Raw genomic sequence first — 13994 nt, forward strand, 5'->3', positions numbered from 1 at the left:
CAACAATCCCACCCTGTCCATCCCTGGCAGTGCTGCCCAAAGGCTCCTGGAGCTCTGGCAGCCTCGGGGCCGTGCCCATTCCCTGGGCAGCCTGGGCAGTGCCAGCACCCTCTGGGGGAAGAACCTTGCCCTGAGCTCCATCTAAACCTCCCAACACAACTCCATTCCCTGGGTCCTGTCCCTGGTCACCACAGAGAAAAGCTAAAGAATACAAATCCTAAAGATAAAGGAGTGCAAGTCAAAAGAAAACATATTTATAATTGCATTTTTTCCAGCCTGGCTCCCCAGTTCTCTATTTAAAAGCATCATAATCTGAGTAAGAGCAACCTGAGGCAATCAGGAGGGAACCAGAAGGGAATTGAAGCCTTCTGGGCCACCTTTGCACTGAATTGAGAAGCAATCTTCCAGCATGACAGGCAGGGCTGGAGAAGGCTCCCTTGCAGAGGAGCACGTTAATGATGAAATGATTAATGGCAGCTCTTCCTTCAGAAGGAGACATAAAAGCCCTGACAGACAGCTGTGGATGGGCACCACTGCCAGTTTGCAAACACTCCTCCCCAGTCCCAGAGGAGGTGAAGCAAGAGTGTGGTAATGAAACTGCACATAGTGAAATGGTAGCTAAATGAGTTTAAATTGATTTATGGTAGCTTTTGTAAAGATTATTTGGTATCTGGAAAGTGCTACCCATGTGAAATAATGCAGATAATCCTTAAGATCCCTGTCTAATGGCACTCCCACTGAATATTTATATTCCTCACCATGGGAATGAGTACCATAATGGGGACCATTTTTGTTTTATTAGGGATGAATATTTAAATTAATCTGCTATTTGCCTAAACAATTAGCTGCCTCTGTTTGTTTACACAAAGCCAAAACTGCAATTAGGCTTCCATCAGAAAGATCAGTCCCGACTAAAACTGTCCCGACGGAGCCGTAAGGGCTTCGAGCAGAACTTCCCAAAATGACTTCTTAGCATAATGGTAATTATGTTAATTGCTTGAAAGGTAAATAACTGCTGAACTGGGTCTGCAAAACAGACTGGTTGCACACAGCTTCAAACCAGTTAACAAATCCAAGTGGGCAGCACAGGCTGCACCCTCAGAGCAAAGGGATGGAGAGGTCTCACCTCCAGGAGCCAGGAAAAACCCCATCAGTGATAAACTGGTATCAGACACAGGGAGTCAGAACTGGACTTTTGTGTCAGACCATGGGTTTGGCTGCCAGGCTCCTCCAAGCAGGAGGATTTTCAATTTTTGTTCAGCAGAAAATGTATCTCAATTAAATATCAGACTCATGAAGAGGAAAAACGAGGTTGATTTGCTTTCAGCGAAACCTTTTGTTTACACGTCTGTGGTGAACAGTGTCTAAATGGATGAAAGTCCTGGGAAAAAGAATAAAATATTCTGACCACAGGAGCAAACTGAGAAACCCAGAGCTCAGGGTTCTGCTCTCCAATTTTGGGCAGCAAGCCACAAATTATTATTACTATTATTATTATATCTCAAACATGTCAAAATCTGTCCAAAAGAAAATATTTTAACCAGGCAAACACAGAGTGTACAACAACAGATATGTACAATGTAATGCCCATAAAATGATACATGATATGGGCAAAACAATCCTAGTAATCTTAAAAAAAAAAGGGACTTGTTAACAAATCCAAGTGGGCAGCACAGGCTGCACCCCATGCAGCCCCTCTGCAGGGCTGAGCTGGGGCTGCTCCTCCCCAAGGCAAAGGGATGGGGAGGTTTCACCTCCAGGAGAGATGATTCAGCCAGGAAAAACCCCATCAGTGATAAACTGGTATCAGACACAGGGAGTCAGAACTGGACTTTTGTATCAGACCATGGGTTTGGCTGCCAGGCTCCTCCAAGCAGGAGGATTTTCAATTTTTGTTCAGCAGAAAATGTATCTCAATTAAATATCAGACTCATGAAGAGGAAAAACAAGGCTGATTTGCTTTCAGTGAATGCTTTTGTTTACACATCTCTGTGATGAACATTCCACTGGGTTTAACAGTGTCTAAATGGATGAAAGTTCTGGAAAAAAATAAAATATTCTGACCACAGGAGCAAACTGAGAAACCCAGAGCTCAGGGTTCTGCTCTCCAATTTTGGGCAACAAGCCACAAATTATTATTATTACTATTATTACTACTACTACTACTAATACTGTTTATTATTACTATTATTACTATTATTATTGTTATTGCATCTCAAACATGTCAAAATCTGTCCAAAAGAAAATATTATAATCAGGCAAACACAGAGTGTACAAACACAGATATGTGCATTGTATTGCCCATATAATGATACATGATATGGGAAAAACATTCATGGTAATCTAAACAAAAAGTGACTTGTAAGGTCACAAATTCACATGTGATGAAGGAGCAGAAAGTAAAGAGTAACTTGGAGAGTTCAAAGAATATCCTGAATTGGAAGGGATCCACAAGGATCAGGACAGAAGGAAAACAGAAAAAGCAAACACTCCACTGGATTTATAAATAGGTAAAGCTGCTATGAGGGCTAAAAGTGCTGCTCAGAATATTCTGCATTTCACTGCAGAAACAACAAAAGGTATTTATGGGTGTGCAAGTCCTTGCAGCAGTCAATCACGTTTGGGTAAGAGCAAAAAATCCCACACCATTCCAGTTCAGGTTATTAGTGTGGCACTAAAAAAAATCATGCTAAGATTTAGCAGTGCAGATGAGATTACTGCTCTCCACAGTCTGCCTTCCTGCCTCCAGCACTGCCCAGCACCTCATTTCCACAGCAATTCCTCTGCTGAGGTGAAGTTAAGGTTGCAGCCATATGTTATCTTCTTTATTTTTTATAATACTGAAATCTTACCAAGTGTTAGAAGGTCAGAAAATTAAAATTACAAGCAGCGGTTTCACAGCACGCTAAAATCTGCACCATAATTGTGATTATTCCAACTGAACTCCAACAGTAACACCCCAAAATTATTTAGAATTATGAGCAAGCTGGAAAGTCATCATGGCTCATGAAAAGAAGTGCAAGAAGCTGCTGCTGCTTCTGTAATGCTGACATTCAATGTGACAATCACTGCACCAGCCTCGTTTATCACCCTGCCCCAGATTTAACAAAAAATTCAACTCCTAACCCATATATTTCTGAATTGTGGCCTGCTGAAAGGTCCATTTATTGCCACTGACTCCAGACTGGAAAGTCCTTGGATAGAACATTGAGCAGGAGGTGCTGTGCCTCAGAGTGCAGTGCTGGTCCTGACTGAACCCCACATTTTGGGAGCATCACCAGCCCTGCACAGCTCGTGCTGTGTCAAAGGTGGGAGGCTGGAGCTCCTCTCTCTCCACCAGCAGTGCTGGCAGCACAAAAGACATCCTGCAAAAGCAGCTGTTACATCTGTTTCCACACAGGTTTTTCTCTGCTATTACAGGCAATGCATTTGTTACAAAATTAAACAAACCCAAGTATCTTTTTTCCTTTAAAATCCCCTAATCCTCCAACAGGGCAAGGCAGCACAACCACAGAGCAAACAGAGTTAAATCTCATTTGTAAATATTATGCTGGCTGTGTCTGGCAGTGTCACAGAGCCTGTCTGAGCCCCTCCTGAGCTGGGCACAGCTGGCACTGCCCACCTGAGCTGCCTGCTTGGGGAGCTTGGATGTGAGTGTGGAAGATCCCAGCTCGGATCCTAAAGACCCTTTGCATCAGTTCTTCCACATTAAAACCAGCATTTTCTGTCAGCTGGTGGCTGCTGCCAGCTTTGGAAGAGGTGTAAAGCAACCTACATGTGCATTATCTGAAAAAAAAAAACATTAAAACCCCAGAATTTTGTCTGTGCTGGAGCAGGGAATCCAAATGTGCTCATGGTTTACAAGTCAATTCCCTTCAGCTTCTAAACACAACAGCCTGGGAAGGCCAGAAGGTGCTGAATTCACATCATCTCCATGCTGCTTGTCCTGTTTCAGAGCTGTGGTCTTGCCACCTTGATTTAAATAAAATAAAACTCTATTTCACCTTTTGAAAACCCTTGGAATTGATGATCCTTGTGGGTCCCTTCCAACTCAGGCTATTCTGTGATTCTCTGGCTCCATACAGGTGGGGTTTTTTTGCTCCAAAGTGGGAATATGAATTTATTTCCTTATAATTTTCAGCTATATCATATCTCTATGAAGTACAACCAATATAAGAAAAGCATGGGTGGAAATGAGCACCAGCCTGGAGGATCAAAACTTGTTGCTGTGAATTTTTGAGTTTTTCCCAAAAACATTTCTAGTTGTGTTTTGGTAAACACTAATTTAACCTTAGTAGATACTTGAAGTTCATTAACCAACATTTTACATTTAATTTTCACTTCCAGCAGGTCCTGAGGGTACAAATAGTGAGATCAAACCTCAGTGACAAGGGCCTTTTACTCACACTACCATTACCACACCAGTTCCCACCAAATGTTCCCAGATTTTACCCCCACCACCCTTCTTCCAGGGATTTCCACACAACACCATCCCTCAGAGAAGGCACAGACCCTGTTTCATTCCCAGTGTGGGGAATGGGATGACTGGGATGGGAAATCACACTCCACTCACCCAAACCAAGAGATCTGCACCCAATGGGAATAAACATCCCAGCCCCTCTCCTGCAGTTTTCTTCTGACATTTTTCCTTCACTCCAGCCAGCCTGGAATGCTCCTGCTCTCTTGGAGCACATCCTGGCACTCAGGGACACCAAACCCATCACTCTGCAAAGAGGGTACAGAAGGGACAACACCCCCAGGCAGCTTTAGGGGCACCAGAAAGGACAAGAGCACAGAAATCCAAAAAGCAGCACTGCCAAAATTCCCCTCCTGGAGGCTGCAGCAGGCAGGAGCACCTCTGACCCTGCAGCAAGCACCCTCCTGTGCTTCCCCTGCAGCTCGGGAAGCCACCAGCTCCTCACAGTGGGCCTGAGGGGGTACAAGCAGGGCAGCAGGGCCGTGCTCCCCACCGTGCCTGCAGCAGGGTGGCCGTGGCATTTAAAGGCCAGCAGGAAAAAGTTCTGTTCTCCTGTTGCTGCACATTGTTTGCCAGTCAAACCATGCAGCTCCAGAGCGCAGGGGGGAGAGGGATGGCTGAAGCAGACTGCTGTTTCCCAAAAGCTGTGGCTCCCAGCCAAAGGCAGGCAAGCATGGAGCAGATGGAGTCCTGGCAAGGCCTCTCCTGTCCCTGCATTAGCAGCATCTGCTCATTACCCAGAACCCTCGCCTGCTTTATCTAATGCTCCAGGAAAAGCATTTTGATTTGATTCATTTCAGTTCGGTAACGTGCAACACAATTAGTGGTAAAATCAAACTGGAGCACTGCCAGTGCTGACAATAGGAAACAAGGCAGAAGAAATATGAGGCCAGTGGGTTGGAATTCAAAAATCACAACTGTGGCTCGGGTTGCCAAGTCCCGTTGCCCCAGGTGTACATCCAGTGCCCCCACTGAGCGCTGGCACGGGCACAGGGAACTTCATTTGCTCCTCATCCATTCCTCCCTCCTCTCCCCGTCCCTGCAGCCTGAGGCTGGCACCATCAGCAACCACAACCCCATTTCCTCCAGGGCCACCATGGAGTGACAACCCACTTTGGACAGGGCATCCCAGGAGGACATCCCCGTGTCCTTGGTGTGCCTGGGGAAGGAGCTGAGGAGCAGAGCAGGGCAGGCAGCGCCTGCCAGCCCTTCCCTGGGATGGGGAAGCAGGGCCAGCACCGCGGGAGCCCTGCGGGACCGGGAGCAGCCAGGGATGGTGTCGGGGCCAGCCAGGGATTCGCCAGGGAAGTCTAGACTGCCTGACAGCACCACCTCCAACACGAGCAGATGGCTCCTCTGGGTTAGTCAAACTTACAAACAAAGAGGAAAGGGAGCTGGAAAAGTACAACAAAGAACAATCAAACACATTATCTTCAAAGCCGTCCGCTCCCTCCCCAAAATTTAAAATAACTCACTCCAGCAAACTGTAAATATGTGCTTTCGGCTTGCAGTTAGTAAACACTGCTAAAATGGGTCTTTTTATTTCCCTATTCCCATAGAAACTAATCTATTCTGACCAAGGCTTCTCAAATCAGAGTAACTGCCATATCACAGAGCCTATTAAAATCTCTACCCAAAAGAATAAAAGACGCCGAGCTTTATGCAAACTAGTTCAGTCACAGCACTGACAGCAAGGGATATGACAGGCAAAAAACCCAGACAAATTATTAGATTAGTCAGTGGGAAACTAGAAAACAAACAAAAGACCCTCTGCTAGTTGTTGTTTGGAACACTGGGGAAAAAAACCAGCACTCAAACCTGTGTTATAATTTATATAATAATATTATTAACACCAGATTTGCTGTTGTCAGAAAATGTTGCCTATTTACAACTTTTACCCACAGAAAACCATCCTGGCATGATCCAAGCTAGAAAAACAGCTAAGGATGTTAAGAATCTTAAAACACATAAAGTATTTAATTTACTTCTAAAATAAAAGTATGGATTAGGGATTGTTTGGATTCTCCACCTTCTGTTTTGTTTTCACCTGTAGACACACCAGGATCAAAGACAGTGTGTGTACAAAGCTCTCTAAACTTACAAATATTCTTTATTTATACCCAAGAGACATTTTGAGTATCAAATTTTACATTTTAAAGATGATGGGAGCTGAGTTCTGCCCAAGCCCCTCAGTTTAGGATCCCAGTCGGCCGGTATTGTCCAAACCTGACTTTTTTAATTGCTGTTCCCACATTCAGAAGATGTTGGTCTCTGGCTCTTGTTGTCCATTATAGAAACCCTCTAAGGATATTTAAAACAATGCACACAACCAGGATTTTATGAGGGTTTCACTACATATTAGGTGAAAGCTTTCATTTCTTTAAATCCAAGTATATAACAACAACCCAGCACTGCAAAGCAACACTTCAGTGCATCCACACACCACGCCAAGAGTGAAAGGGATGGGGATTAATCAGCCATCCAAGTTTACCACCATCCCCATAACAAAGCTCCACAGCACCCCAAGGGAGTTTTGGCCAGAGGAGAAGGCTGGTGGAAGAATATTTAATATTTTTATAGCAAAACAAGTTATTTGCTTAAGATAGCTTGGCTGGACTACAGCCTGGCACTCAAGCTTTGTGCAGCAGCTCCAGTAGGAATTAAAGCTCAGCTTTAATGGGTGCTATGTTCCAATGCCTCCTAATGCATTTAGGGTTATTGGCCAACTTTCTCACATAAAAGCAAGTGTGTGCGTGTGTGTGGATACACAGGATTACAGACACACAAAAAGCTGAGCACAGCTGCTTCATTTTTGTTGAAGCCCTTTTTTTTTTTTTTTTTTTTTGCTGTTGTTTTAATAGGGAGGAGAGTTGTGCTTGCTCACCGTCCTCGTGGGCAGCCACGGCCAGGGAGCTGTTGATCCTCACAAAGGAGACGTGTGGCAGGGCTCCAGCCCCTCCAGGGCCTGCCACTGCTGCCAGCACAGGGGCTCTGTAGTCCCAGGTGCGGGTGTCCCACAGCTTCACCTCCCCTGAGCTGTACCTGCAAAACAAGGGAGCCATCACCCACCTGAGAAATGAATAACGGAGAATTTTTATAACTTGATGGAAAGCTTACGTAGAGAGATAAGAATTGTTTTCTCTTCTTCTCTCTGTGCTTCTCCAGGAAAAATCCTGTGAGAGAAAATTATGTCTCTCTGTTCAGAGGATGTGAATGCCACAACATAGTATGGGTCTGTATGCAAACTGTGCAGATAACCATAGTTATAAAGAACCTGAAGGATTGTGTTGTATAAATTTATCTGACCATTCAAAGTCCATCCAGAAACTAACAGGAAAAATCCTGGCAGAGAAAATTATGTCTCTCTGTTCAGAGGATGTGAATGCCACAGCATAGTAAGGATCTGTATGCAAACTGCATATAATCATAGTTATATAGAATTTGAAGGATTATGTTGTAGAAATTTATCTGACCGTTCAGAGTCCATCCACAAACAAACAGGGAAAATCCTGGGAGAGAAAATTATGTCTCTCTCACATTCTCTATGTTCAGAGAATGTGAATGCCACAACACAGTATGGATCTGTATGCAAACTGAGCAGATAATCATAGTTATAAAGAATCTGAAGGATTGTGTTGTATAAATTTGAAGGATTGTGTTGTATAAATTTATCTGACCATTCAGAGTCCATCCACAAACAAACAGGAAAAATCCTAGGAGAGAAAATGAAGTCTCTCTATGTTCAGAGAATGTGAATGCCACAGCATAGTATGGATCTGTATGCAAACTGCATATAATCATAGTTATAAAGAATCTGAAGGATTGTGTTGTATAAGTTTATCTGACCGTTCAGAGTCCCTCCATAAACAACTTCAAAAACTAAATCATTTTACAAATCAAATTAAAACAGAGGATAGATAATTGTTAGATGACTTGTTTAAAACATAGTTTTACACCTTTACTAAAAAACTTTACAAAATAATTGATTGTTATAGTGAGTTATCACTAATGTTAGTGATAGTGCCTTATTGATTGTTACAGTGACAATGTTAGTGATAGTGCCTCGTACACCTCACTGCACACAGCAAACAATAAACAAAGCCATCAAAGAAGTTTTTTCTGTTCAAGAGAGAGGGGGAAATGTGGGAAATGAATTTGTAGAGAATTCTCAAAGCCTGCCAGAAGGCCCACACAGTGTGCATCTGTATGCAAACCTTGAGATAAGAAATGCTGAGTTAGAAATGCCATGGAATAGGACAGACATTGTTGGGAGAGAAATGGAGCTGGAAACAAGTTTCAAAGGATGGGCTCACAAATAAGACTGGATAGTTTAGAGAAATAGAACTATGAAAGATGTATTGTGGTGGGACCCATGAGGGGCAGTTTTAGATGTTTGGCTTTAAGGCATTTACAGCACGGTGTGGCAAAAGCTGATAGGCCAAGAAACACAAGTGTATTGTAATTAGGAAATAATTAGCTTCTGACTGTGATGGTGTGAATTCTAACATCCGTACTGCCTCACCCTTCTCATGAGACTGAAAATGGAATAAAAGTTTTTAAAATACCTCTCAGTTGCCACATCTCTAAATCAGAAAAATCCATAATCCAATACCAACAACCCCACAGCACCTGCAAGGAGGTGGCTGCAGCAGAAGGGAGGAAGGAACAAGGATGGGTTCAAACAGCTCCCAGACTGATCCTCCCCAGCCCCCTGCACAAAACCATCAGCTTGGCCCATTTTAGCCCCATTTATTGAATGTGGCACAAATTCTACCAGGGCAGGCAGGTAAACTGAAATTGGAGCTACAAGGAATGGTGTGGCCAGCAGGAGCAGGGCAGTGATCCTGGCCCTGTGCTCAGCACTGGTCAGGCTGCACCCTGAGTGCTGTGTCCAGCTCTGGGGCCCTCAGTTTGGGAAGGACATTTAGGGCTGGGGTATGTCCAGAGAAGGGAAACAAGGCTGGTGAGGGGCTTGGAACACAAGTCCCGTGAGGAACTGTGAGTCCTGTGAGCTCCTGAGGGAGCTGGGGTTGTTTAGCATGGAAAAAGAAGGGTCAGGGGTGACCTCATAGGACCCCCTGACAGGAAGCTGTAGCCAGGGAGGATTGGCCTCTTCTCCCAGGTAACAACTGACAGAATGAGAGGACACAAGCTGAGCCATGGGAAGTTTAGACTGAAGATCAGAAAAGAATTCTTCACTGAAAGAGAGACTGTGCCAAGGGAGGTGGTGTATCATTGTCACAGCTTTTAATGAAGGGATGAGACCACAGCTGGGCTAAGAAGGATTTATTGCTCAGATAAACATCAGTCTCAGAGGCTGTGAGATTTTAGAGGAGCAAGCAATCAGCCACAGCTCAAAATGGTCACAAGTTCCTTGTTACAAGACAATACATAACTTTCTAACCCAATGAATAAATGCCACAAGGTTTATTTTGCTTTTCTAACCTATCACCTTTACTTACTTATACTGCACTGAGGGTACTTTTGTCCAATAGGCTTCTGTCTCACAGACACACAGATGCTTCTATTATAAGCTGAGAGTTTAGAAGTTATTCCATACAACCCCACCCCTACATTATAAACTCTTCACCACCCTATTAATGCAGTTTCTCACTTACTTAAAGCACATTCTAACAACTATAGAAACATAAGTTTATTATTTTTCTCCTTAATGTCTCTGTGTTGTATTTTTACATCAATCCAACCTTTTTCTAAGGCTGCAGATCAAACCCTTCAGTGTCTGTGGAAGTTTCTGTTTGTCTGATTCCCACAGCTGTGGAGTCACTGTCCTGGATGTGGCACTCAGTGCCATGGTTCAGCTGATGAGGAGCTGCTGGGTCGCATCACAGGTTGGACTTGATGTTCTCAAAGGTCTTTTCCAACCCAGTTCACTCTGTGATTCTGTGACACACAACTGAGCCACCACAATCAGTATCCACTTTGCAGCTAACACATAGGAAGAGCCAGGCTCAGGAGGGAAAAAGGAAATCAGGAACAAGCCTAAATTACATCATGGTAAAACTTCAAACTGGTTCTTTTCAGTCTTTCAAGATTTCTGGCTTTGTTAAACTAGAGCATTTATCTATGACCACACCAGCACCCACCCAACCTGCTGCTCTTTATAGGAAGAAATTTCTTTTTATAGAAGAAATTTCTTGATGTCTCATCAACAGATTAATTTACCTACATCTCTGAAGACTAATTAATTAATTAATTGATTCAACTAAGTGTTGTCTTTAGAATTAAGGTTCCTTTTTTGCAGGAGGCTCATTAAAATATCACAAAAACGATAATTTAGCATCAGCTTGTCAATAAGGAAATAAAGAAACAGAACTAAACTTTTCAGATAATATTGAATATATCTGAATGAAAGAAGGTTGTTACAGCAAACAATGGATAAACTGCTCTGGGCCATCTATGACCACACAAAAGACTTTTAAAGGGGAAAAAAATCACAGAAAAAGTAGAGAAGCTTCTACAACTAGTCAAAGACCACAGTTCTGTAATTATTTAAGGCCAGTTTTGACAAAACTGTGATAAGTAACATTGTCAGATGTCTTCCTCTGGCATAGCTGGCACTTGGTATTCTTTTGGAAAATCAAAGGTGCTTCCTGTTCTGTCACCTTTGTTGTTACATGCTGACTTTTGGGGGAAAAGTATCATGGAAAAGTGATTCTTACCAGCCTCAGAGGTCTGGTGGTTGGGAGTCTGGCTGCGCTTATGAGGAAAAAACAGTTAATTACAAGAAAAAGAAGGAAAGGAAGGTTTAGGGGACATGGGAGTTGCACTCAGGTTTCCCATTCTCTGGGCAGTGCCATGCCCAGGGCTCCTGGTACTGGGAGCAGATCCCTCCCCACCTCCTGGTGAAAAGGCTCCAATTTACAGAAGGAATTAAAGTGCCCAGGGGGTGGTGAAATCTGTCAGGCAGAGAGAGATGCACATTAATTGATCAGGAGGAGAGGGAAGCCTGTCCTTGTCACTGCCTCCTCTGCTGTGCCTGACAGGGGAGCACCCAGGGAAATGGGAACAGGGTGGGACACTTCTCCCTTTCTCCTTCTCTGCAAAAAAGGCCCAAACCTCTCTGAATCCTGCTTTCATTTCCAATTTACAGCAGCACAATCTAACAAGAAAAGGCCAAGAAAGAAAGATCCCCAAAGCAAAATGTTTCACGTTGGATTGGACATGGAGCACAGATCAGATCACAACAAATCTCCTCAGTTTGCAAAACTAAAAAGGGCTCATTTTGCTTCAAAATCTGGATATAAACCACAACAGGACAGGTGATTGCAGGCCCCTTCAACAAGAGGCACACAATGTTTTGGAAGCATTTTAATTTTGAAGTGATTTTTGTTTCCTTATGTTAGGGTTGGTTGGGGTCGTGTTTTTGAGCTTCTCCTGACTGCCAAGAGCAGCAGATTTCTCCCAAGGGAAGCCAAAATTCTCTTGTCACTGAAAAGTGAGTTCCAGGGGAGACATAAAACACTGGTAGACTGGACAGAACTCAGTGACACAATATTTGTTTTCATCTCTAAATAAACAAGGAAGAACAGCATCTCCTCCTAGTGTAGGTCTCACACAGTCCAGGCTGGAGATGTAAAAACAAAGACTGAGAGAAGGAGAAAATGGCAGGAGGAGAGACCCAGGGCTGGATAATTCTCAGGGCACACTGCACCTGGTTTCCCTACACAGCCTGGAACACAAGGGATCCACCAAAAATAACAATGCATTGACTGCAATCCTGGAATTAGAGAAACAACATCACAGCAGCACAGTAAATCCTTAAATTAATTTTATCTCAGAATTCAACCAAGTCAAAATTTAGTTTGAACTGTTCTCTGCTCATGAAGAACCACCTGAACCACCTCTGAGCCAAGCTCAAACTGGAGCAGCATCACCAAACACTTCCAGCCATTGGTTTGAAATCAATTTGATGATGAAATAAATTCTGATGTGGTGTTGCTGGGACCTGTTTGGCAGGGTCTGCACCAGCCCACCCTGCAGCTTCCTCCTCACTCCTCCACTCCCTGGTGGATCAGCTCATGCTGGAGACTCCCATTCCTGTGCCATGGAGCCCCAGCCCCTGCCAGGACCTGCAGGACTCCAGAATTTGTCCTCAGAGAGCTCTGACACTGCCCAGCAATCCCTGAGAGCATCCTGTGCTCCTCCAGGGACACAGACCAGGGAGACTCCAGGAGAACCCTGCAAGAGCCCACCAAAGCTCCCCCATGGCTGTCCAGAAATCCCAGCAGTGCCAGCACAGGAGAAATTCCTCAGGAAGGTTCCCAAGGCTTCCTGTATCCCTCCTCCCCCATTTCTCACCATTCCCATCCTTCCCAGGGCACTCCCACACAGCAGAGCTGAAGGATTGGGAGAGATGCTCCACAAGATCATGGTGGGATCATGAGTGGACCTGCAGGGAACCAGCCTGGGGAAATAGGAGACAGAAACCAGATCCTCCACTGCCCATTTCCAGTGAGCACTGGGCCTGCACCAGGACTGAACTGGAAAAATTTCAAACACAGATGAATCCAATTCAGAAAGCAAAAAAAAAATTTAATGCTGTTGTAAAGAGCACCACACTTTCAATTTGTAACCACATCAAAAGGCTTTTAAACTATTAAAGCACTGCCTTGCTGTAAAAAAAAAAAAAGGCTGCTTTATTGCAGATAATTGGCAAATCTGCCCTATCAACAGAGCTGGCTGGAGAGAGGAACACACTGCACTATTTCTAGATAATTTCAAGATTTCTATTCATTTCCCACCACAACTTTTACATTTTGCCCTGAAATTTTCATTTGGCTCACTTAATGAAATAATCCCAGATGCAAGTCCTGCCCAAGAACAAGCCCAGCACTCCAAACCCTCTCAGGTACTTGATTTTCTACCAAGATGGCAATGAAATGCCCACTTAGCTTCCTGCTGGAGTGAAAAAAAACCCAAACCAACTCAGAACTCCCTGTTTAATACAGCAATGATCCCATCCTCTTTGCTCTGACACCAGGAGCCTTCAGCTGCTTTCCCTGATGGGTGCCATGAGCTGATGAGTGCAGTGCAGTAAATCCTCAACACCTGACACCACTGAGCACACCCAACAACCCAAACCCTAAAACAACCCACATTACAGACCACACCTGCTTCATTTCATTTAGAAAGGCTGTCCAAAGTCTTGCTCTCCTGAGCACAACAGGGACCAACAAGAAGCCTGCTGCTCACAAGGCCAATTTCCCCCTCTCCTGATACCTTCCACCACACCACACCTGGCTCCCAGCTCTTTCTACTCACACATTTTTCCTTCTCTGATGTTCAACAGAGCCTCTCCACCCAAATAACTCAGCTTCTTTGATGGACTCACATTCCACTTTGTCCTTTGGAATATTTCAGTATAGACACATGAGAAGCAGCAGTAGAGAAGAGACAAGCTGCATTTTAGTAAATATACTAAATATAATATACTAAATAATATATACTAAATAATATACTTCAAGCTGCATGAAGTAAATATACTTCTCCTCAACAA

The 13994-nt window shown here is 43.9% G+C and overlaps 1 protein-coding gene across 1 annotated transcript in view; it reads right to left on the bottom strand.

The window, feature by feature from the left end:
- FBXW8 (F-box and WD repeat domain containing 8) overlaps nucleotides 1-13994 on the bottom strand; it is a 64460-nt gene that overhangs the window by 28103 nt on the left and 22363 nt on the right. The window contains exon 5 of the mRNA XM_054289047.1: nucleotides 7362-7519. Coding sequence (XP_054145022.1) covers nucleotides 7362-7519 — 158 coding nt within the window. The remainder of the gene's footprint in view (nucleotides 1-7361; nucleotides 7520-13994) is intronic.

The sequence above is a fragment of the Melozone crissalis genome, unplaced genomic scaffold (genome assembly GCF_028551555.1).
Source record: "Melozone crissalis strain CALT ecotype California unplaced genomic scaffold, PUWL_Pcris_2 ptg000063l_1, whole genome shotgun sequence".
NCBI lineage: Eukaryota > Metazoa > Chordata > Aves > Passeriformes > Passerellidae > Melozone > Melozone crissalis.